The 23,169-nt window shown below is 35.9% G+C and overlaps 2 protein-coding genes and 1 long non-coding RNA gene across 6 annotated transcripts; all 3 read left to right on the forward strand.

The window, feature by feature from the left end:
• The first annotated feature begins 2,455 nt into the window (after nt 1-2,455).
• Nucleotides 2,456-9,571, forward strand: LOC136201969 (uncharacterized). 3 transcript variants are annotated; one of them, XR_010674232.1, is made up of 7 exons: nt 2,456-2,610; nt 4,910-4,990; nt 5,760-6,241; nt 6,334-6,434; nt 6,551-6,577; nt 6,661-6,742; nt 8,418-9,571. It is a non-coding gene; the product is annotated as an uncharacterized lncRNA (long non-coding RNA). The 3 variants fall into 3 exon arrangements; XR_010674230.1 differs by lacking the exon at nt 8,418-9,571 and having other exon boundaries at nt 6,661-7,225; XR_010674231.1 differs by having other exon boundaries at nt 6,334-6,742.
• A 320-nt stretch (nt 9,572-9,891) lies between these two features.
• On the forward strand, nt 9,892-15,482 carry LOC136204008 (probable disease resistance protein At4g27220; the record flags this gene model as incomplete). The annotated part of the gene is given in 5 exon segments (XM_065995211.1): nt 9,892-12,414; nt 12,505-12,879; nt 13,034-13,690; nt 14,924-15,277; nt 15,404-15,482. Coding segments are annotated over 4 exon segments (3,885 nt in total), but the record flags the coding sequence as incomplete, so codon positions are not given.
• A 291-nt stretch (nt 15,483-15,773) lies between these two features.
• Nucleotides 15,774-20,578, forward strand: LOC136201967 (probable disease resistance protein At1g62630). Of its 2 annotated transcripts, XM_065992368.1 has the most exons (5): nt 15,774-16,238; nt 16,363-16,813; nt 16,891-17,027; nt 17,216-18,000; nt 18,248-18,418. In XM_065992368.1, exons 1-5 carry the CDS (start codon nt 15,774-15,776, stop codon nt 18,264-18,266), a joined length of 1,857 nt encoding a protein of 618 aa, XP_065848440.1. In that variant the 3' UTR covers nt 18,267-18,418. The 2 variants fall into 2 exon arrangements, with proteins under 2 accessions (XP_065848440.1, XP_065848441.1); XM_065992369.1 differs by lacking the exons at nt 15,774-16,238; nt 16,363-16,813; nt 16,891-17,027 and adding exons at nt 19,205-20,041; nt 20,169-20,578 and having other exon boundaries at nt 17,821-18,000; nt 18,248-18,997.
• The last annotated feature ends 2,591 nt before the right edge of the window (nt 20,579-23,169 follow it).

Genomic DNA, 23,169 nt, shown 5'->3' on the forward strand with positions numbered 1-23,169 from the left:
CGACGCTCGCCCGTCCCGACTGGACCCAAATTTTATCTTTATTTTTATTTTTCTTCACAATATCTGTTTCACTCCTTTGAAGTTTTCTTCAACAATTTATTTAGTAAAAAACGGATCCTGATTTTTCTCATTTTCTGCCTCCACGTTTTAACGTTCATATACACGTTCTAACGTTCTTATTTTTCAAACTTATAAATACAAGTTTTCAGCTTTAAGAAATACAATTTTTAATCTTTTCTCTTTACAATCTTTCTGGGCAATTAAACACTCTTGCTGTTCCATTATCTTCGACTTTGAGTGCATAAGTTCGAAGGTCTCTGTGTTAACCTTGGGGAGCGATCAGATTTCAGATTGCACCTCGGTCTGCCGAAATATCGCTTTTAAGGCAGTGGCTTCCGCCACGGCACAGTTCGTTTCCTGTTTCAATTTCCGATTGGTTTTTCTTTAACCCTGTCCGTCTCTAACAATAAACACATTATATGATCTCCAATAAGATATTAGCGGACATTTGGATGATTAGTGTTAACATACTAATCCAAAAATGTCATTATATTTTTAAAAATATCACTGTATAAAAAGTGACCATTAACATACATATATAATTTTGTAAAAGAAAAACATATGTACATAATAAAATTATATGTGACCCGAGAACACAAAATAAAATCGACATTAACCTAATCAGATTAGTACGATTATGACACGAAGGTTTTTAGATTGGATTAGGATTGACTTATTTGACATTAATCCCGAAAATTGACGCGATACGAACATGATACGAAACCGATAATTGTCACCTGAACATACCCTCATCTATTAAACCAAAAAATTAAATTGTCTTTAATTTGATACAAAGGAACAACACTTCGGGTTCTGTTTATCTTAGTTTTTTTTTTTTGAGGAACCATCCATTTATTTTTTAATTATCCATACTTGTTCCATTTACGCAGGCCCGTCTCTGAGCATGGGCAGGAGGGACGTCTGCCCAGGGCCTAAGGATGAGAAGGGCCCCAATTATAGTAATGTATTAGTACCTATTAAATTATATTTGATTAAATTAAAAAAAATTATAGTTGGTTAAAAACATTGGCATTAGATTCTTTCCAAATAAAAACGTTGGCATTAGTTATTATTATTATTTTTTGGTAGAAACAGAAAAGGAAAACAAACAAACAAGAACAACTATCCTGGGATCAGCCTAGGAAAGCTAACCCCGATCCTATCCTCTAAAAGAAGAGAAGAGATAAATATAGGGGGATCAGAAATGGTAGTAACACCTAACATTAGTTATTAAATAATTATTAAATAGTCTTTCTAAATTCCCTAATTTATCTCGGATTCTTTCCAAATTTCCTAATAAAAACTTTGAGCATCAATTCCCTAATTTATCTCAAAGTATTTCTATAATTATCTTTCCAACCTATCAATCCCAATAAAATTTTATAATTTCTTTCTCCCTTTTTTAATAACACTCCAATCCCAAAGAATATTAAACAGTAATAGTATCCTACATCATCGGTTCATCTTCTCAATTCATCAACTATATAATCAATTTTGTTTTCTAATCACCTCACTATGAAACTTTCAATTACTAATAGCATTTTTTGTTGTCTTTGAGAAACTCTATCAGATTCTGATTTATTCGGTCTTCAAAAGCAATTTGGAAAAAACGTATCAAAATTTTCCAATTTCAAGAACTTAGGCAAATATTATAAATTTAATAAATCATTTATTTAAAAATTTAACGGGTATCGGTATGTTGTATCCTAGGGCATTCTCATACCATCATGGGCAACGGTTTCGGGTAGTACCGGCTAGCAGCCTGTACAGTACCAGTTGCCATGCCGTGGCTTTTCTCTTTACTCGCTTCTCTGCTCTTCCCTCGTTAGGGGTGAGCAGAACCAAACCGAGAACCCAAACATCGAAAAAACCGGATCGAAAAAACCGAACCAAATCAGATCGAATTATATTTTGGTTTGGTTCGGTCCTAATTTTTAAGTTAGTTTGGTTTTCGGTTCGGTTCGGTTTGGTCCGGTCCAAAACCGAACAAAACCAAACCGAAATATAATATGTACTACTCTTAATTTTTAAGATTTTAAATTAATTAACTAATTATATATAGAAAAGAAAAAACAATTAAACATGTTTTTTTTTTCTCTCAACTAATTATATATACAAAAGAAAAACTAATTATATGATTATTTTCTTTATATAATTGTTTAGTTAGTGAATGTACAAGTAATTGTAGGTCTCTAGTGCTTTGTTTGGTCCAAACATGAACCAAACCGAACCGAACCGAAATAATTTGGTTCGGTCCAAACCAAACCGAATTATAATTTGATTTGGTTTGGTCCTAAAAAATAGAAGTAATTTGGTTCGGTCCAATTCGGTTTGGTTCGGTTTTTGGACCAAAACCGGACCATGCTCACCCCTCTCATTTCTGGTTCAGCTCTTCCCCTTCCCTCTCGTTTCTCCTTTTCCCTGCTCGTTCTGGCCTTCCGGTGTCTCGCCGGCAATTCTGGTTGCCTAACGTCATTGGCTTTTCTCCCTTCTCCATGTTGGTGTCTCTCCTTTTTGGTCTGTCGTCGTTGCTTTCAACGCCGGAAATAGGTAAGCTTTCGTCAACTAATCAAGTTAGATAGACTTCCGTCCTTTATTTGATTTTTTTACCTTAAGTTTTGTATGTCAGGATCTAATTATTTTGTGGTGCATGAATATAGTTTTAGCGAGATTAATTATTACATGACTAATTGGTTACTTGTTGATTTGTATTTATTTTGTGTTCAACTTTTTTTTTTTTACTTAGTATTTATGAGCTTTTTGCAGCAGTCATTCTGAATCACATTCAAACATTGAAGATGGATTTTAGTGATTTTTTTTATCAGTACTTGTTAATCAAACCACCATTACAACCAGAACCAAAAGTAGGTCCCAATTAGGATCTCAAACCCCAATTGTAACTACAACTAGCAGCCGTAATGTTCAACTGAAGTTTAACATGAAAAGAAATCAAACTTATTATATCCTGCACCTTAGGTTGAATGTTTTGAAAACAATACTTATTCCTTGCTTGCCAAATAAAGTACACAGATGCAGTATTGACCGAAGGCCTAAGCTTTGTTGATATTGCTATTCTGTGTGGTGCTTTTGGTGGTAGTCCATTGGGTTCTTTAACATAGACTCAAAATCAGCCGAAACTCTACTAATCCCCACTTGTAGTGCCAAGCTCAATTAAGAATAGAAAGCACTCTTTTCTTTGTGGAGGTTTCAGCCGTTGGTTGCTCGAAATATCTGCACTAAGTTTCCCCCACCGCAAGTGTAAAGAAGCAGTAGCATCATGTTGTGAGGTCACATGTGTAGTTCTACTTGCTTCAAAAATGTCATGCTTCTGATCTTCCAATTGTGCCTTACCTAGGTCCTTATCCAATCTATACCAACGACTGAAGGTATTCATTTGGCACAAAAAATTTCCAACTGAGAAATCGACAACCGCAAAACACAGGTTATAATATATAGAAGATTAAGATGCAAGAGCTTTATTGAATGATAAAAAGTAGAGAATATATCAGAAGGAATAGCTACTTTGTCAAAACAGTGCCCAGGGATTCTCTCCCTTCTCTTTGCTAAAGCCAAGAGCAAGAGCCAGAACTAAAATTCCAGAAAATTCTCCTTACCCCTTCCCATGATGGAACCTACATACTCTGCTAAGCATAACAAACATCCAGTTCATCCACGTGCCATGTACTCCTCTTTTCTTCCTAGAGTAGACATGCCAAATAGTTGGACCATAAGTTGGGCCAATACAGGCTCACTGATGCAATTTCTGTCCTGATCTCTATCACAACCCCCCTTTTAATCCATTGAAATTACTGCGTTGGCTCTTATTTGAATATAGCCTGATGGGCACACTTCCTTGAGTATAGAAAACCAATGAATTGCTGGATCTTCTGTACAAATCTCAGACAAGGCTAGATTCGTCTCCATATATGTGATGCAGCTCGAACTATCCAACCGCTTGGGTCAATACCCTCAAACATCAGAATGTTGACCTTTCAAACAAGCATTCAGGATCCCTTGTGATGGCTGGAATGAATTGAAGCTTATTGTGTGCTGGTGGCTGATAATGTAAGCTCTTGTACTTGGGCACCTACCCCTACAAGGTTAGGTTCATGAAGTCGACTCTAGATTGCAAGCTTGCCTCTAGCTCACCAACAGTTGTTTGGCCTATCAACTGGTGGCAGGTTGGACTAGTTGATAGAGATCCACAGAACCACAAGAACAATTCATAGAAACTCAAACAGAAATAAGAGCAGTAGATGAGATTAGATGAAGAACAACTGATATCCTATTTCTCAAGGGAAAAGTCACAATAGTCTGCACTTAAGATAATGCAAATAGGCTAAACAAAATGCAAGAAAGCCCAGAACTCCCGCCACAGCTGGTGGCATATGCCACAAAATTTCCCAGACAACCCTACAGTGACTGGCTAGAGCTCTTTGTTGTCCTAAATGATCTCTCAACTACAGCTCTCCCAATCCTCGTTCTCTATGTGCCCTTTCTGTCTCGTGCTATAGACCTTCCAGATATTTGGGATGTGAGACAATGGGACCAAGACAGGCACTCTCTCTTTCATTTGCTGCTGCTTTGCTATCAACATTCATACACGTAATGGGTTTTTCATAGGAAGAAGTTGTATTTGCAAATCACATTAAATGCTGTTCTTTTCATGCATGGAACTGAATGCTCCTCTTTGATAATACACTATGTTCTGTCAAGGTAGCATCAATTTTTCTAAATAGCATTCTTTTTTAAATAATGCTGGTTATCTATTGTTTGTATGTTATGGAACAAAGGGTAGAAACCTTGGAACAAGAACTTGATGCTGACATTTATGCTGCTGCTCGTGCAGCAAAGGGACAGGCTGAGGCAGCACAAAAAGCTGTTGAATTACGTGCACAAGAAATTAGAAGAGAACTTGAAAATACCACAAGTATGTGTATCAATTCTTTACATTTCAACCATATTTATCCCATATAAATGAGATGTGAAGATAGTTATGGTAATGCTTGACAGTGCAAATCCGAGTATTCCCCTTTCTTGATTACAATGCTTATTAAATAAGCCTCCGATATATCTCAGGTCACTTAAACATTATAGGAACAGCTTCTTAGCTATAAATTGTTGATTATTTTTCATCAATATTATAGCTAAGATGTTGAAGATGAGGCATTTGTATTTACCTTTCTGTTGATAAATTGTTGTGTCAACAGTAGGAACGTGTTCTTTTTCGAAATCATATGCTGTGTCTCTGAAGTATAGTCGATCTGTGATTATCTTATGTTTACCACCAGTCATTTCATGCTGTACTCAATGTGCAACTTTGTGAAAAAAAGGGCGCCCCGGTCGCACTACGCGTCCCCGCTGAGCGAGGGTCCGGGGAGGGGTCCCACCACAAGGGTGTACTGGGGGCAAGCCTTCCCCTGCCAATTTATTTGGCAAGAGGCCGCTCCTAAGACTCGAACCCGTGACCTCATGGTCACACGACAACAACGTTTACCGTTGCGCCAAGGCTCGCCCTCAATGTGCAACTTTGTGAAATTTAAAAAAAAATTGTTAGAATTCATCACGCATGTAATGCAGTGACTATATTATGTTGGTGCATTTGAAATGTCTTGTTTGTTTGTGTTGGGTTATTTGCCTATTTCATCAAGGAAAGCAAACCTGTGAATGATATGAAAACTGATGTATCCTGGCTGCAGAGGTATTTGAACTGCACATGGAGGAGCTGTGTGCAAAGCAAGGTGAAATATTGAAACATATGTGATGATGAAATCAAACTTATGGAAGCTATAGTTCAGACACTTGGTGGGAAAGAATCGCATTGAGTTATTGTATGGCGACAATCAACCTGAGTTCCTACACAGACTGAAGCGCATGGGCTTCCAAGGTGAAGAATATGCAATTTTTCCAACTAATTTCCTTCAAAATTTTCCCAAACTGGAGAAGCTTGCTTTAAGTGATGCTTTTTGAAGAAATAAATCTTCAAGAATTTAGTTTTCCCAAGGTCAAAGATGCAGAGTCACTTGCATTGTTGATAAAATTAAAGCTATCAAATCTGCCAAAGCTCAAGCATCTAGCCCGTGATGATTATAGACTAGTCTCCTTATTTCAGTATCTAGAAGATTTAGGAACTTTGAGGAAATTTTGCCTCAAGCATCAGACTTGGTTCCTTGATACCCAGGTTTGTCTCTTACTAGTTTATGCTTGGAGGATTTATTCAAACTTGTTTGTTTACTCCTGAATTTGTAATCATATTGTCAATTATTCTAGCAGATGTTTCTGCCACCAGTTATGAAGTTACAGATCGGTCATCTGATGGGTGGCTTGCTGAATGCCTTAATGAAACTGAGGAGATGCAATTTAGTCCCACATATGTATGTTTCTTTAGACTTTAATGTTGTAGATGACTGATTGGTATGTCTCAAAATGATTAGTATTCTGCTAAAAAGCTGACTGATTTACTTCGTGTGACTCTGGAATTTTCATGTAGAGTCGGATTTTCAAATTGATATTTCAGGTATATGTTTTATCATTCAAATTATGCTTGCATACTACTACTGCACTTTCTGTGTATGAGCCAAGGTTGTTAATGCATATCAGGCTGGCAGTAACCCACTTCAGACTGAAACTAATTCGGCTCCAAAATGCAGTATCCGAACACCCCGCAATGTAATTTTTAAAGGTGCTTCAGTTCTCTCTCCCGGATTATGTTTTATATTCCAAAGTATCTTGAGTTTCTTGTTTTGAGTTGTATTGTCTTTAAGACTATGTATTCTGTATATGTAGCAAGGTGAGCATGATTAAAATCCATGCTCCAGCTTGAGGGGGAGTGTGATAATGTAACCATGTATGGGTCTGTCTAGGTAGGGGCTGTAGCTAGGTAGTATTCTTAATGTGTATATATACGTGTATTCTCCTTAAACGAAATATATTCATATAGTCTATATGGTATCTCATGTGTTTCCAGTGTATTCACATGTTTCTTACAAAGTTCATTCACTAACTCTACAGATCTAACTTTACGACTGAATTTTTGGTTGCAAACTTTGCTATTGTTCAGTTATCGGTCTCAATTATTTAACTACTAGTGACTTACCGATTGTTTTGTTCCAGTCTCTAACTGTCGAAATTGGGTTGCTATCCTTAGTTGGGGACCAATATATCGACTGGAAGATCTGTCTTAAGTCCTTTTGTTTATTGTAGTGTCAGTTTCAACAATTGCAACCACTAAAGGAAAAATTCCTCTATTTTGTGGGTTGGTATTCGAGTTTAATGCAAGTGTTTAGGTTTGATCTTTAAATGTCAGCAGCAATCCATTTGTTAATTTGCTTGTAAGAGTCAGAATGCTTGTATGAGTCAGAATTTTCCCTCATCTCGTCTCCATCTCTAGCCAAATTGCCTAACATGATATATATGTTATGTCGACACTTCAATACCCCCTAACACTTGCTAATGTGGTTTGCGTTGTCTCATACTCGCAGTTAGAGTCACCTTTCAATAACCCTTTCGTTTTTTTCAGCTATCCATTTGGTTCACATTTTCATTTTTCACTTTGATACTTAAACACTTGTTAACATAGAAAAGGAAGATTAGTAACACAGTTTTCATACATACCATGTAATAAATCCTTCCCTTTTCCCTTCCTATTCATCTTTCTCCCACACTACACAATACCATTTTCACTGTCTTTACTTGAGAAGTAAACTTATCTTCATTTTCAGCTCCAACATCACTAAGTTCTGAATCATAAAAAATGTCGGAGGGACTGAATCCTTTGACAGTGACAAAACATGAGCACCTAATGATGTATTTTGCCTATTTTTGTTAAAGTTTCTAAAAACTGTCACTCTAGGTAAAATTTGTAATCATTTTTGGGATAAATCAATTGGGATCTAATGTTGCTTGAACCTGGTCAAATCAACTTTGGCTCTAAGAAATTGAATGAGTAGTTTCTATTATATTTTCTATAAGTTGAGTTATAATTTTAATATTATATCATGTGTGACAAAAATCAATTTATATTTTTTTTACTACTACAAAAAGGTTATCTTCTATTTTTTTGTATATAATATTATTTGTTTTTATATCTTAATAATGGCTTAATAGAGTACGGGTTAGGGATGTCAACGTGTACTGTACCTGCAGGTACGGGATCAAAACCATTACCCAGTAATGGGACGGGTATGGGAATACTCCCCAGGGTACCCGTCATAACCTCAACCTTTTGTTCTTCAACCATTGAGTGATACCAATAGGCTACTTTATTCTTACTGAATAAAGTTCAATTTGTTCAATTTTTAAATGGATGATTTATTAAATTTGTAATATTTTTTGTTTTATTTATTGATTCTTAACAGGTAAGGGTACCGGGAATTAAATGAGACTGGTATGAGATGCAAAAGGTATATCCGTTAGGGTAATGGGACGTGTACGGGTAATTAAAAGTTAAACGGGTAAGGGTTTGGGATTGACACTACCCACGGGTACCCTACCCGTTGCCATCCCTAGTAGGGACCGTAATTAACTCAAAAGACCGATTGGTCCCGGGCTTTTGGAAGTGTCTCATTACTTTAGTTCACTGAACTTACTTAAAGTGACCTATCTCTTGAACTTAAGTGATCTAATGTCCTCCCGAACTTACTTAAAGTGACCTATTTTTCTCCCGAATTTACTTATATTGATACACGTTTCAACTTGTTCAAACCATCTTTTACTCTGCCATATAGAACTAGGGGTCAAGAATTTCATTGCCCCTGCTCTGCTGACCCGAAGGATTCTCTTGGCTTGGAAGTCTTGTTCAGGAGCTAACAAGACATCCTTAAAGTTTTGGGCCAATTATTTTTTTTTTGCGAGATTGCCCCTAATGTATTCAGTCTTTTTTGACAACAATGTATTCAGTCTTTAATAATTATATATTTTTTCATGTATGTTACTGAAATAGAGATCACATGCATATGTCTGGATATGAGGAAAAAAAAAAAAGGCTATTTACATTGGTAATTGAAAATTTCACGTGCTGCATTAATCTTCTTGTTTTTCTAATTTTTTTTTCTCTCTCTCATCAAACACATACTTAATTTGATGGGCCTGCCTGTGTGTGAACATAAAGGGTAGTGCTGAATTTGAATATGAATTAATGTGAGAAATCCAATGAAAGCTGAGTCATTAACCACTAACTTCTATATTTAAAATTACTTTTATTATAACCATAACTATCGGAATGCAGGTAAACTATTCTATTTAATTAGTATCTAGGTATTCTTATTATTCTTTTTTTTTTTTTTCTGTCAGTGGTTTCTCTTTCATTTATGCTATGCTATTGAGCAGAGGATCACATGCGTTTTATTACTTCTTCTTGGCGTAATGCATATTTACACTCTTTACAAGTTTTGACTATTGACATCCTAAACTTTTAAAATAACCTATCGTATATTTATAGTTGGCTTTAAAAACTTATCATACATCTATAGTTGGTTTTAAAAATCTATCACACATTTATAGTTGGCTCATTCAGACCTCCTTCACAAAATCGTTGATCTTTCATCTTTGACAATCAACGATTTTGTGTGCAGGAGGTCTGAATGAGCCAACTATAGTTTGTAATCAACTATAGGTGTGTGATAGGTTCTTAATACCAATTATAAGTGTGTGATAAATTATTTTAAAAGTTCGGGGTGCCAAATTATTCTTTTACCTCTGAACTTTAGAGATATCTCATTAGCACCCTAAACTTGTTTACAATGAGTTATTGGCCCTCTAAATTTAGTTAAAGTGAACTATTCGCTTTCTAAAATTGTTACAATATTCTATTAACCTCCTAAACTTATTTAAAATGATTTTGGGAATGTTACCAAGTGGCTGAGCAGTGCGGATAAAGCTATTGGAGATGCCGATGAACTTGTGCAACAAAAAGAAGAAGCCAGCAAGAGGTGCTTTGTGGGATTATGTCCCAACTTGAAGACTCGCTATCAGCTGAGCAAGAAAGCACATAAGAAAGCTTCAGCGATTGAGAAGATTCGAAATGAACAAGGACTAGATTCAATTTCATTCAGGCCCCCTCTGCAACAGATAGTCGAGCCTTCTGTGTACAGCCGGGAAGCCTTGCCTTCAAGGGTGTTGATGCTCAACCAAATTATGGATGCTCTGAGAGATCCTAATCTGAATATGTTAGGGGTCTACGGTATGGGAGGTGTGGGTAAAACAACACTAGCAAAGGAGGTCCAAGCAAAAACAGCAGAAGAGAAGCTGTTTGAGACTGTGGTAGTGGTTACTGTTTCCCAGACGCCAGAATTGAGAAGGATTCAGGCAGAGATTGCTGATTTCTTGGGCCTGAAATTTGATGTTGAGGAACTCCCGGGAAGAGCAAGTCAACTTTCTAGAAGGTTGGACATGTCCAAAGTACTCATTATTCTTGACGATCTTTGGCAAAAACTTGATTTGTATGCTATAGGAATTCCTTCTGGAGATGCATCTAAGGATTGCAAAATAATGCTTACCTCAAGGAACAGAGATCTATTATCTAGTGAGATGCGTGCACAAAAACTATTCCCACTTGAAGCTCTAAAAGAAGAAGAGACATGGAGTTTGTTTGAAATGTCTGTAGGTGAGGCTAAAGATCCAAAATTCCATTGCATAGCAACTGAAATTGCAAAAAGATGTGCAGGGTTGCCCCTTTTGATTCAACTAGTTGCCAATGAATTACAAAACAAAGAATCATATGTATGGAATGATAAGCTAAATCAGTTGTCTACCTTTGGCGATGAAGAAATATACGAAAGAGTATACAAAGTCCTTGAGTCCAGTTATGATAATCTACCTGGAGAGGAAATAAAGTCATTTTTCTTGCTTTGTGCTCTGTTTGGGCAATCTAATATCCGAATCCAGTACTTGTTGACTCGTAGTATGGGTTTGGGTTTATTTAAGCACATTCGTGACATTAGAGGTGCAAGGGACAAAGTGCTGACCTTGATCGAAAAACTCAAAGCCAAGAGTTTATTACTGGACGGCAACATTGATGGATGTGTGAAAATGCATGACGTTGTTCATGATACTGCTCTCTCAATTGCATCTAGAGCAGCAACATGCATATATTGGTGCAAATGAGGTTGGATTTAGGATTGGCCACACAAGAATTGCACTAGAATATCTCTTCCATACTGTGAGCTCTATGACCTTCCTGTAGGCCTAGCTTGCCCAGAGGCAGAATTGTTTTTACTTTTCACAGAAGATCTTGGTCTAGAAATGCCCAATTCATTTTTTGAAGGGATAAAAAAATTGAAGGTTGTTCAGTTTGCCGGCATGCGTCTGGTGTCTCTTCCTTCATCAATTGGTTTACTTACAAAGCTTCAGACATTGTGTTTACATAGATGCCGGCTGGATAATGTAGCTACAATTGGAGCGTTGAAGCAACTAGAGTTGCTTAGTTTTGCAGACTCAGAGATTGTTGAGTTGCCTAGAGAAATAGAGGCATTGACAAGATTGAAGCTATTAGATTTGAGAAATTGCTCCAGTCTCCAAGTAATTCCTGAAAATGTATTATCAAAACTGTGCTCATTAGAAGAACTGTACATGCTTAACAGTTTTGTTCGATGGAATACCAATGGTAATGTGAGCCTTTTGGAGCTTGAGAGTTTGCCTCACCTTTCAACTTTAGAAATACAAATTGTAAATTCCAAGTCGATACCACAAGGTTGCAGGTTCTTTCATGGGTTGAGAAGTTATAAAATATCCATAGGTGATGAATGGGATCGTTGGGGAGGGAATGATGAAAAATCAAGGATGCTAAAGCTAAAGCTAGATGTATGTATTCATTTGGAGGATGGGATTGAAGTGTTATTGAGAGGGGCTGAAGATCTATATTTATCTACAGCTAGGGGAATTGAGATTGTCCTTTATGATCTAGATCGAGAAGGCTTTCCGCAATTGAAGCATCTGAACATTCAAAATGATTATGGCATTCAACATCTGATCAAGTCGACAATGTGTGCTTCTTGTCATGCCTTTCCAATCCTAGAGTCGTTGTATCTGAATAATTTAATGAGCCTCGAGAAGATTTGTGATGGTCAGCTTGGAATGGGGTCTTTTTGGGAATTACAAATCTTAAAAATCAGTAATTGTGATAAATTGAAGAGCCTCTTCTCATTTTCATCTGCCAAGTGTTTATCGCAGCTTCGAGAAATGGATGTTAGATCTTGTGACAACATGGAAGCTATAATTGGTGAAGGAAGTGATGACGAGCATTACGTAGCGTTCACTCAGTTGACCTCCATAAAGTTGAGTTATCTACCACATCTCAAAGACTTTTGCAAAATAAAAGAGAGAGCTAAACAAGGGGGACTATTTTCAAATGAAATGGTATGCTTTTTTAAGTCTGATCTTGATGTTTTTCTCTTTTCTTTGTTCCCCTTTTCGGTATAAAAATAGAACACAACATTTGATGTGCAGGTTTCTTTCCCCAATTTAACAAGCTTGGAAGTGGAGAACTGTGAGAGTTTGAAATATGTATTTACAGCTTCAACGGTGAAATGTCTTTTGCAACTCAAAAAGCTTGAGATAATAAATTGTAAGTTAGTGGAAGAGATAATACAGAGTAAGAAAGATGAAGAAATAGGAGAAGAGAGCATCCATATGATTGTGTTTCCTCAACTTGACTATCTTTTACTTTATAACCTTCAAAGTGTGGAAAGGTTCGGCTGTGGTTATTCAATTGAATTCCCATTTCTTGGAGCATTGAGGATACTAAGATGCTATGCAATGAAGAATTTCGTGTCGAAGTTTTCAAGCAATGGGAGTAGGGAAGAATACCTCTTCAATGAAATGGTGATATTTTGCTTCTTTTCTTTTCTCTATTATTATTTGGACTTTAAATTGAATTGAATTCTATTTTCATCTAATGTTGTTTAGGGATGCAAGTATAATCTGGTCTAAGAGAACTATAAATCTTGTACTAATTGATCTAGTACATGTATTGCAGGCCACTTTCTCTAACCTGGAGAAAATGGAAGTCACAGACATGAACTTCAAATATTTATGGGACGAGCAATTCATAGCTGATGATTCATTTTCTAAATTAAAATCATTGAGCATTAAAAATTGCTCAAAGCTATCAGTTGTTTTCCCTTCCAATACGTATAGAAGATTCCAGAGAATAGAGAGACTTTGTCTAGCTAATTGCGGTAGAGTTGAAGAGATATATGAATATCAAGGGATTGATTTTAAAGAAATAAGTAATGTACATGCATTTTCTCTACAAGATTTGCAGATATGGAATCTACGCTCATTGAAGAATATATGGAGTAGCGATCCATGTGGAGCATTGACTTTCAAAAATCTGCAATCAATTGGTGTCAAATGTTGTGAGGATCTGAAATATGTATTTCCAACATCTATAGCATGCGGTCTTCTCCAACTTCAACAGCTCAAAATAATTAAATGTGGTGGTGTAGAACTAATTATTGCAAAGGAAAAAGGTGAAAGATCTGATCCTTCTTTTCAGTTTCCGGAATTAACAATGCTGGAACTTGTGGATTTGAAGGAATTGAGGAGCTTGTATGAAGGATCCCATACTTTCAACTGCCCAAAGCTGAGAACTTTGGAACTACTGCGAGTTTCTAACATCTTGGTCGAAAAGGTACATTTGTTTTTTTTTTTTTTCAAATTTGCAAAACTTTTGCAATTAATCCTTCATATGAATGTAATTTTAGGGTTTAGGATTTAGTATCTAACATTTAGGGTTAAAATTTGACGTTTAGGGTTTAGAGTTCGGGGTTTAATATTTAGGGTTAGTATTTAGATTTTAGAATTTTAGGATTAAAATTTAAGGTTTAAATTTAGGAGAATAGAAATTAAAGTAGAATTTATTCTAATTTGCACCTAATAATTAAAAATGATAGTTAATCGTTAAATGACAATGTTTGATTAATCCAGGTTACAGATGCTGTGGGGGATTGAAAGTAATACTCCCTCCATTCCCTTATATAAGTTCTTCTAGCAAATCGATTTTTTCCCCAAATATAAGTCATTCTAGTTTATCGGTCCAAGCATTAATTTTTTTTTTTGTCTTGATGCATGTTTTTTCAACATTCCAAATCTTATTCCGCAATCATTACACGTGAAGTACCTTAGAATGACTCCATATTAATTGTATTTCTTAAATTGTGTGAAATACCTTAGAATGACTTATATAAGTGAATGAATGGAGTATAAAACTAGGGAAGTATAAAACAAACAACAACAACAACAAAGCCTTAGTCCCGAAATGATTCGGGGTCGGCTAACATGAACCATCATATAAAACCGTGAAATCAAGTCGTGTCAGCGACACAAATTCGCTCCCTCCACTCCGTCCTATCCACTACCATATTTTCCTCAATTCCCAGTAAACTCATATCACTCTCGATCACCCTCCTACAAGTTTGCTTAGGTCTTCCCCTACCCCTCACCACTATATCCCTTTGCCACTCTTCGGTTCTCCTAACCGGCGCATCAAGCGCTCTACGTTTCACATGGCCAAACCACCTTAGTCGGTTTTCTCTCATTTTATTCTCAATAGATGTGACCCCTAATTTTGTCCTAATTATTTCATTACTCACCCGATCCTTTCTCGTATGACCACACATCCATCTCAACATACGCATCTCCGCCACCGACATCTTATGGATGTGGCAGTGTTTCACTGCCCAACACTCCGTACCATATAACAATGCTGGTCTAATTGCCGTCCGGTTTGCGAAGCCAGGTTTGTAACTCAGCATCTGTTTCGTGGCATTAGCAATTGAAGCATCTGTGAGTCAATCTGTTAGTTAAAAAGTATGTGGTTTAGTTTAGTCTATCTGTTTTTTTTCCTAACTTGTTGTTTTCTCAGTTTATTGCCAACGTGGAGGAATTGACAATAGATGACCAATGCTTTAACTCAATAAATCAGAGTGGTGAGTTCTATTCCAAACTGAAAAAAGTTACTGTGCATTCTTTGGAAGAGGAATCGTCCATTCCTATTGTATTTGGTTTTCTTAGACGACTCAAATCTGTGGAAATGCTCGTCTTTTCTGAGTGTTATTCGGAAGAGATATTCTTCGAATTAGATGATGCTGTCAGTCAAAGATCAATTGGAGAGGAACAATTTCATCATCTAAGTCTAAAGCACTTGAAATTAAGCAGTGTTGGGAAATTGAAGCATATAACAATGCTGGTCTAATTGCCGTCCGGTTTGCGAAGCCAGGTTTGTAACTCAGCATCTGTTTCGTGGCATTAGCAATTGAAGCATCTGTGAGTCAATCTGTTAGTTAAAAAGTATGTGGTTTAGTTTAGTCTATCTGTTTTTTTTCCTAACTTGTTGTTTTCTCAGTTTATTGCCAACGTGGAGGAATTGACAATAGATGACCAATGCTTTAACTCAATAAATCAGAGTGGTGAGTTCTATTCCAAACTGAAAAAAGTTACTGTGCATTCTTTGGAAGAGGAATCGTCCATTCCTATTGTATTTGGTTTTCTTAGACGACTCAAATCTGTGGAAATGCTCGTCTTTTCTGAGTGTTATTCGGAAGAGATATTCTTCGAATTAGATGATGCTGTCAGTCAAAGATCAATTGGAGAGGAACAATTTCATCATCTAAGTCTAAAGCACTTGAAATTAAGCAGTGTTGGGAAATTGAAGCATATAATAAGGAAGAAAGACTCCCAACTCAATCACATTCTTCAACATCTTCACACACTGAATGTTCAACACTGATGATTTGATGAATATAGCGCCATCCTCAGCTTCTTTCCGAAATCTAACAACACTCAATGTGGGATACTGTAAAAGCATGATCAACTTGGCAACAGCATCAACATCCAAAACTATGGTGCATCTCATGGAACTGAAAGTTGTACACTGCGAAATGATTGAAGAAATTGTTTCCACGGATGGTGATAGCACAGAGCATGATCATGTGATTATTTTCAATAAGCTGAAGCGTTTGGAACTCAATAATTTACCTAAACTCAACAGCTTTTGTTCTAACAATTACACATTCAATTTCCCACTGTTAGAACAAGTAACTGTCAATAGATGCGGTAGAATGAAGATTTTCTGTAGTGGAGGCTTAACCACACCAAAACTACGGGGAATTCTATTTCAAGATGAACAACAATGGGAAGGAAATCTTAATGACACCATAGCATCTCAATTAAGAGAATGGGTAATGACGCTTACTATATTCTTACTGTTTTTCATTAATGATTGGCTTGTCAATCTTTTTGCTCCTGATAATTCTTACATATATATATATATACAAAATAATGCAATTTCCTCGTGACTGAAAGGTTGGTGGACATCTTGAAGAAGGGAGAGGCTTCCAAAATGTAGAATCTCTAGAAGTGGTGAAAGATGCATTTTGCTCAAAAGCTATATTAGCCAACCAGATGCACTTGTTGAACAAGTTGAGAAAGATTACTGTAAGAGCTTGTGAGTCAGTACAAGTAATTTTTGACTTGGAAGGGCTATCTGCTGAAGATGGACATGCTTGGCTGCTGCCACAACTAAATGAATTGCACTTGATCAATCTACCCATTTTGAGCCAATTATGCAACAAGGCTCCTCGGGGCATTTTGGACTTCAACAAACTAAAAGTGCTGAAAATAAAGAACTGTACCAGGTTGGAATATGTATTTACTTGCTCCATGGCTTCGTGCATCTTTAATCTCCAAGAGATACATCTGAAAAATTGTGAGATGTTGGAAGCAATAATAAAGGAAGAGGAAGCAAAGGATTCAGGTGAAGTGATATTGTTACCACTGGAATTTTTTTTTTTGTTGGAATGGTTGCCTAAGTTTTTCTTGTTTCTTTTTCAGGAACAAGTGATCTGGAATTTCCATCAATGAACAAGATTAGCATAAGAGAGTGTCCAAGTTTCAAATCGTTCATTTCAAGATTGACAAGAGAACATAAACAGGGGATGGAAGATCCTGGTATTCATTTCTGCCAGAAGGTTAGTATGGAGCACTGTCTTAATTATAGATTTGAACTGTGTTGTCTTGTCTATTGTTCACCAAGCAATGCCTATCAATTTTATTGATTATTATGAGTGTTATTATTATTATTATTATTTTTTTTTTTTTAATTTTGTGAAATTGGTGAAGTTAATGTCAAGTTGATGTTGTACTTATGGGTTTATAGGTATTTCCCAATTTAAAAGCATTGTCATTAGACATCAAGTCTATCTTATCAATACTGCCCACAAGCTTCTTCCCAGAAGTTGAAGAACTTATGTTGAGATATAGCTCTGCCATAACCAAATCAGATCTTCTTCATATGCTTTCAAGATCACCCAAGCTTGATCAACTTATGGTCCGTGATTCTTCTCTTCAAGAGCTATTCAAATTTGGAGCGCTCGACAATGACTTGGAAGAAGTCACCACACTGCCACAAATAAGGACTTTAGATCTAATAAATCTTGATGGTTTGAAGCGTATATGGTGGCCAAATTCCCAACAGCATGCCTCATTATTTCAATCTCTGCAGACATTGTATGTAACATGTTGTGGAAATTTGATTAATTTGGCATCAGGCTCTACATCTTTCCAGAATCTAACAACTCTTCAAGTATTTGAATGCAATCAATTGGTGAATTTGATAACATCATCAGTTGCCAAAAGTATGGTGCAACTTGAGACGTTAACAATACGATCTTGCAAGATGTTGGTGGAAATAGTAGCAGACAGAAATGATGGAACATCAGAGGAGATTGTTTTCACCAAAGTGATGAAGTTGGAGCTTGCTGATCTGCAAAGTCTTAGAAGCTTCTCCTTAGGACATTCCACTTTCGAATTCCCATGTTTGGAGAAAGTTCTCCTACGTAACTGCCCCAACATGACAGTTTTTTGTCCTGGAAACATAAGCACACCGGTGCTAGAGTACCTATGGATGCATACAGCAACATTGAACAAATATACAAGAAAATGGTAAGTATATATGTCTGTCATAGTGGATTCTTCTAGCTACAAAAGTCATTTTCATATTCTACAAAGTAGTTTTAACTTCTGGATAGATACAAGAGATTAATAACATATATTTTCTATTAAATATCAAAACAATAAACTAGAGACAAAGATTATTCTGGAAATTCACGTTTGCTCAATAGATCCTTTTGTTTGTGTTTTGTTTCTAACTTTATAGATTTACCACTGTTGTTTTGTTTTGCACTTTTAGGTCGGCTTTCAAGGTCTAGAGGATGTCAGGCTCTCTATATTTCCTATACTGAAAGAAAATTGGGGTGGCCAATTTCCATTCGAGTACTTTGTCTCATTAGAAAGGTTGGTTGTGGATGACTCTGCAATTATCTCAAATGGTATATCATCACATCTACTTGGGTATTTGAAGAAGTTGAAAGTGCTGATAGTAGAAAAATGTGATTTAGTGGGACAAGTGTTTGATTTGGAAGGAGTAAATTCTGTGGAATGTGGAATCAACCAAATGGAGAAGTTAAATGAATTGCACTTAATTGATCTGCCAAAGTTGACCCATGTGTGGAGCAAGGATCCTCAACAAATTATGAGTTTCGAAAATCTCCAATTGCTCAAAGTTCATAATTGTGCCAACTTGAATTATGTATTTGATATATCAATGGCTTTAAGTCTTCCAAATCTTCAACATGTAGAAGTAAAAAACTGCAGTTTGATGGAACATATAATTGTGAAAGAGGAGAGGGAAAAAATGCAGGACTACCAAACAATTTTTCCATCTTTGCAGTCCATGAATCTGCATCATTTGACTAACTTGTTGAGTTTTTATTCTACAAATGGATTTCTAGAATGTCCACCCTTGGAAACGATTGAAGTAGTTGAATGTCCAAAAATGACATTGTTTGCTTCAACATTTTCAAATGGACAAGATTCATGCATGATTGCTGAAGAAAAGGAAGAATTGATTAGCAATGAGATCATGTTTCTGGGCAATAAGGTTAGTTTTCTTAATGATTTTTTTTTTTACTTTTATTTGTCATCTGATATTTTGTTAGGACTATAAGTAAAGAGTCTTATGTTTTCTCATCCATCTGAAGCATAAATCTAATTATGTTATATTTAACAATTTTAATATAACTTATAGTAGTTGCATTCCATTTTGCAATACATTTACCTAACATATTTTTATCTTTTGTCTCTCCAGATGGCCATTCCAGGACTAGAAGAATTGAAAGTGGAATGGAACAGCTTGGAGGGTCTACTGTTTGGCAAAAATCAACCGGGATTCCTACACAGTCTGAAGTGCATTGAGTTAACAGGCTTCCAAGGTGAAGAATATGCAATTTTGCCATCTAATTTCCTTCAACATTTTCCCAAATTGGAGAAGCTTGCTTTAAGTGATGCTTTAGTGGAAGAAATAAACCTTCAAGAATTGAGCTTTCTCAAGGGAAAAGATGCAGAGTCTGTTGCATTATTGACAAAATTAAAGCTATCAAATCTGCCAAAGCTCAAGCATCTAGTCCATGACGATTCCCAACTAGTCCCCTTGTTTCAGAATTTGGAAGATTTAGAAGTAGTTGAATGCAGCAGATTGAAGATTCTAGTGCCTTCCACAGTGTCATTTCAAAATTTAATAAATTTAGAAGTGTCAAAATGTGATGGGCTAATAAATCTCATGACTGCCTCAACAGCTAGGAGTCTTGTGCAGCTCAAAAGAATGAATGTGAAGGATTGCAAAATGATGCAAGAAATTGTAGCCATTTCATCCGATGGAGTGGAATACGAGATTCGGTTCAGTCAGCTAGAATATGTGGGACTTGATGACTTGCCATGCCTCACAAGCTTCTGCTCAGGGAATTATGCTTTTCATTTTCCATCTTTGAAAGAAGTGATGGTTACAGGATGTCTCAATATGAAGTTCTTTACGGAGCAAGTTCCAACAGCACCGATGCTAAGGAAAGTTAAAACAGGAACACGTGTGTATGACTGGGAATGGGAAGGGAGCCTTAATAACACCATTCAAGCATTATTTCTGGGAAAGGTATGTCCTCTTCATTAATAAATGCACCACAAACATATTAGCTTGTAAGAAATAGACAGAGTAGTAATGCAATTTGAATAGAGTTGATTATCTGAATATTGTTTGATTGTCATATATGTTTCTCCAGGATTCTGACGAAACGGACACTTGAAATATGCGAGAAATAGATTGGATGAGCTGAAACAATGGTGGCAAAGGGATGTAATGGTGAGGGGTAGGGGAACACCTAAGCAAACTTAGAAGAGGGTGATCGGTAGTGGATAGGACGGAGTGGAAGGAGATAATTTATGTCGCTGACACGACTTGATTTCACGGTTTTATATGATGGTTCATGTTAGTCGACCCTGAATCATTTCGGAACTAAGGCTTTGTTGTTGTTTTTGTTGTATTTCGTTTAAATTTTCTTGATGAAGATAAATGGTGTGTGGGGTTTGATTTTGTTAAGACTGAAGTTATCTTCTGTTCAGGAGTTGTCTTTTGTACCTTTTTTTAGTTCCAAAAAAGGCATCATCTACTACATCAATCCATATTAAACCTTAATGACATCAGTTCATATTTATCGAGTCCAACATTGTGGCTCTATATTGCACGAAAACGGAAACTGACAGGAAAATGGAAATGAATACCGGGAAACATTATTTTTAAAAATATAGTTAGGATATGGTAACGGAAAAGGAAAAGAAACGGAAATGGACACGAAATGCGAAAACACTACTGAAGGATAGTTTCCGTGCAACTTAGCCGTGGCTAGCTAGTTCCATTTAGTTGTTCCACTGCTTGTAGGAGGTCATATTAACCTTGTTATTGCTTCTCCCAGCTGTTTGTCTTGGTTGCTATGAAGGTTAGTCAGTAACACAGTTTTGCTATAATTCATGTATCATTCGCCAAAAGTAGGATTTTATTGAAACAAAGTTCAATGAGCTTCATGTTGTTTTAATAAAGTCATTGAACTGTCGTTTTTTATTTCAATAAAGTCATTCCGACCAATTCAGGCAGAAAAAATCCGCTGATTAGTGACACGACAACCACATTTGAAAAAACTTGCTTTACATGTAACATTAAATTAAGTAAATAAAAAATATAATTTTATTTTTGTTTGCTGTCATTTGATTATCGTGTAACTTAAAAGTCAGTTATCTCCAACGTGACTATCACGCCAGTATTTTAGTGATTTTTTTTTTGTTTGAAATAGTTAAAATGACTTTTTTGAAATAAAAATGAAAGTTCAATGATTTTATTGAAGGTTTAAGACATAAGACGTGTGTAATACATTTTCCGTATTTAACCTACTTTTTGCAATCGAATAATCAATTGACTATATTTTATATAAATTTAGGGGGCTAACTGAATATTTTATGTAAGTTCAAGGAATTATCGGGGCATTTTGAAAGTTTAGGAAGCTAATAAAGTTTTTGGAAAGTTTAGGAATTATCGGGGCATTTTGGCGTAGCAAAGGCATCGGGGAAGGTTTGCAGCGGAATTGTGGAAGATCAAGCCATCGGTGAGGAATTGCGGCAGCGGCGGAAAGAACGGGCCTGTGGAGTATGTCCACGCCAATTCTCCCAAATGAGGCAACTTTCCCCGCACGATTCAAAGGCTGTACGCTCAATATATTCTATAAGGGACCTCCATAAAAGATGAGAATAAACGGAACCTCTAGACGTACCTTTGGATAGCTAGTGGTGTATAGAGCATATGTGTGTCCACCGATAGTATGATCCAAGTTGGTATAAGAAATACTACAGGGGGAAAGGGCCTCAGACGTCGGATCTCTGCCAACCCCTGAACCAATTGTTGGGACTGGTTTAAGTGATCCACCCTAATCCAATAGGGACTGGGAGATAAGTTCAGGACAGAAAAAATATATTAAGCGAATTTGTTACTTTCACGTGTATAGACCCAGCAACAATAAATAATTAAAAGAGTACAAAATTTCTATAAAAAAAGTAGGCTTAATGTATCATTTGTTCTCTGAACTTATTCAAAAAGTTTGATTGGCCCCTTAAATTTTCAAAGTATCTCGATAGCCTCCTGAACTTACATAAAATATTCAGTTAGTTCCCTGAACTTGTATAAAATGTAATCAATTGATCATTCGGTCGTAAAAAAGTAAGTTAAATGCGAAAGATGTATTGTACGAGTCTTAAAAAAAGTAAAACGACTAAAATCGGGGTATGCAAATCTAATATTAGAGAAGACAAGTTGTATAATTAAGCAAGTAATAACTTTATTTTTAATTTATTTTTTAATTATATAATAATATTCTAAAATACGTGAAATAAATTTTTCGTATTTAATTTACTTTTTGCGACCAAGTGATCAATTGATTATATTTTATGCAAGTTCAGGAAGTGAACTGAATAATTTACGTAAGTTTATAAAGCTATCGTCATACTAAGTTTTTTTTTTTGTAAAGTTCAAGAGGAGGCAAATAGCTAAAAAAATAATAATAATAATAATAGCCACAAGAATACAAAAGAGATTATGAATGAATGAGCCATCTGTTTTCTTTTGGCATAACACTCATTTTGGGCCTCAAACTAAATAGCCAAAGTCAATTACAACCCTATACTATTAAAATCAACAATGGAATCCCTAAACTAAACAAAAATCAACAATTCAACCCAAACTAACATACCTAATCTAACTAACGGTAACTAAATGAACAGGTTCCAAATTTTTAACTCCCATCTACAAACACAGCAAGAAAAACAGTACGGATTTTCAATTCATTGCTAAAGAACAAATTCAAATGCTTACTTTATTAATTAGATTTTTACATAAAATATTAGAGAAAGTGTTATAAAAATGGGAAAACTTGAAGAATGAGGTTGAACATACCTTATCATTTAGTTGCAACTGGAGTTAGGCAAATTGCAAAAGAACTTGTTGCTGGATTATTTAGTTCCATTGGATAACTAAAAATTGCAGAAATTAGGTAATACTAGAGAATATAAAAATTGTTGGTTCAACCTCATTCTTCAGGTTTTCTCATTCTTATAACACTTTTTTCAATATTTATGTAAAACTCTGATTAATAAAGGATTTGAAATTGTTATTTAGCAATGAATTGAAAATATAGGTATCATCTCTACTTTTTTTCTTGCTGTGTTTTTAGATAGGAGCTG

Source organism: Euphorbia lathyris, chromosome 8 (genome assembly GCF_963576675.1).
Source record: "Euphorbia lathyris chromosome 8, ddEupLath1.1, whole genome shotgun sequence".
Taxonomy (NCBI): domain Eukaryota; kingdom Viridiplantae; phylum Streptophyta; class Magnoliopsida; order Malpighiales; family Euphorbiaceae; genus Euphorbia; species Euphorbia lathyris.

Bases quoted from the DNA above. Each gene is read 5' to 3' on its own strand.
- LOC136201967 (XM_065992368.1), top strand. From the start codon at position 15,774: ATGTTCAACACTGATGATTTGATGAATATAGCGCCATCCTCAGCTTCT. The intron at 16,239-16,362 runs GTAATGACGCTT...CGTGACTGAAAG, and splicing joins CATCTCAATTAAGAGAATGG to GTTGGTGGACATCTTGAAGA. The intron at 17,028-17,215 runs GTTAGTATGGAG...ATGGGTTTATAG, and splicing joins GTATTCATTTCTGCCAGAAG to GTATTTCCCAATTTAAAAGC.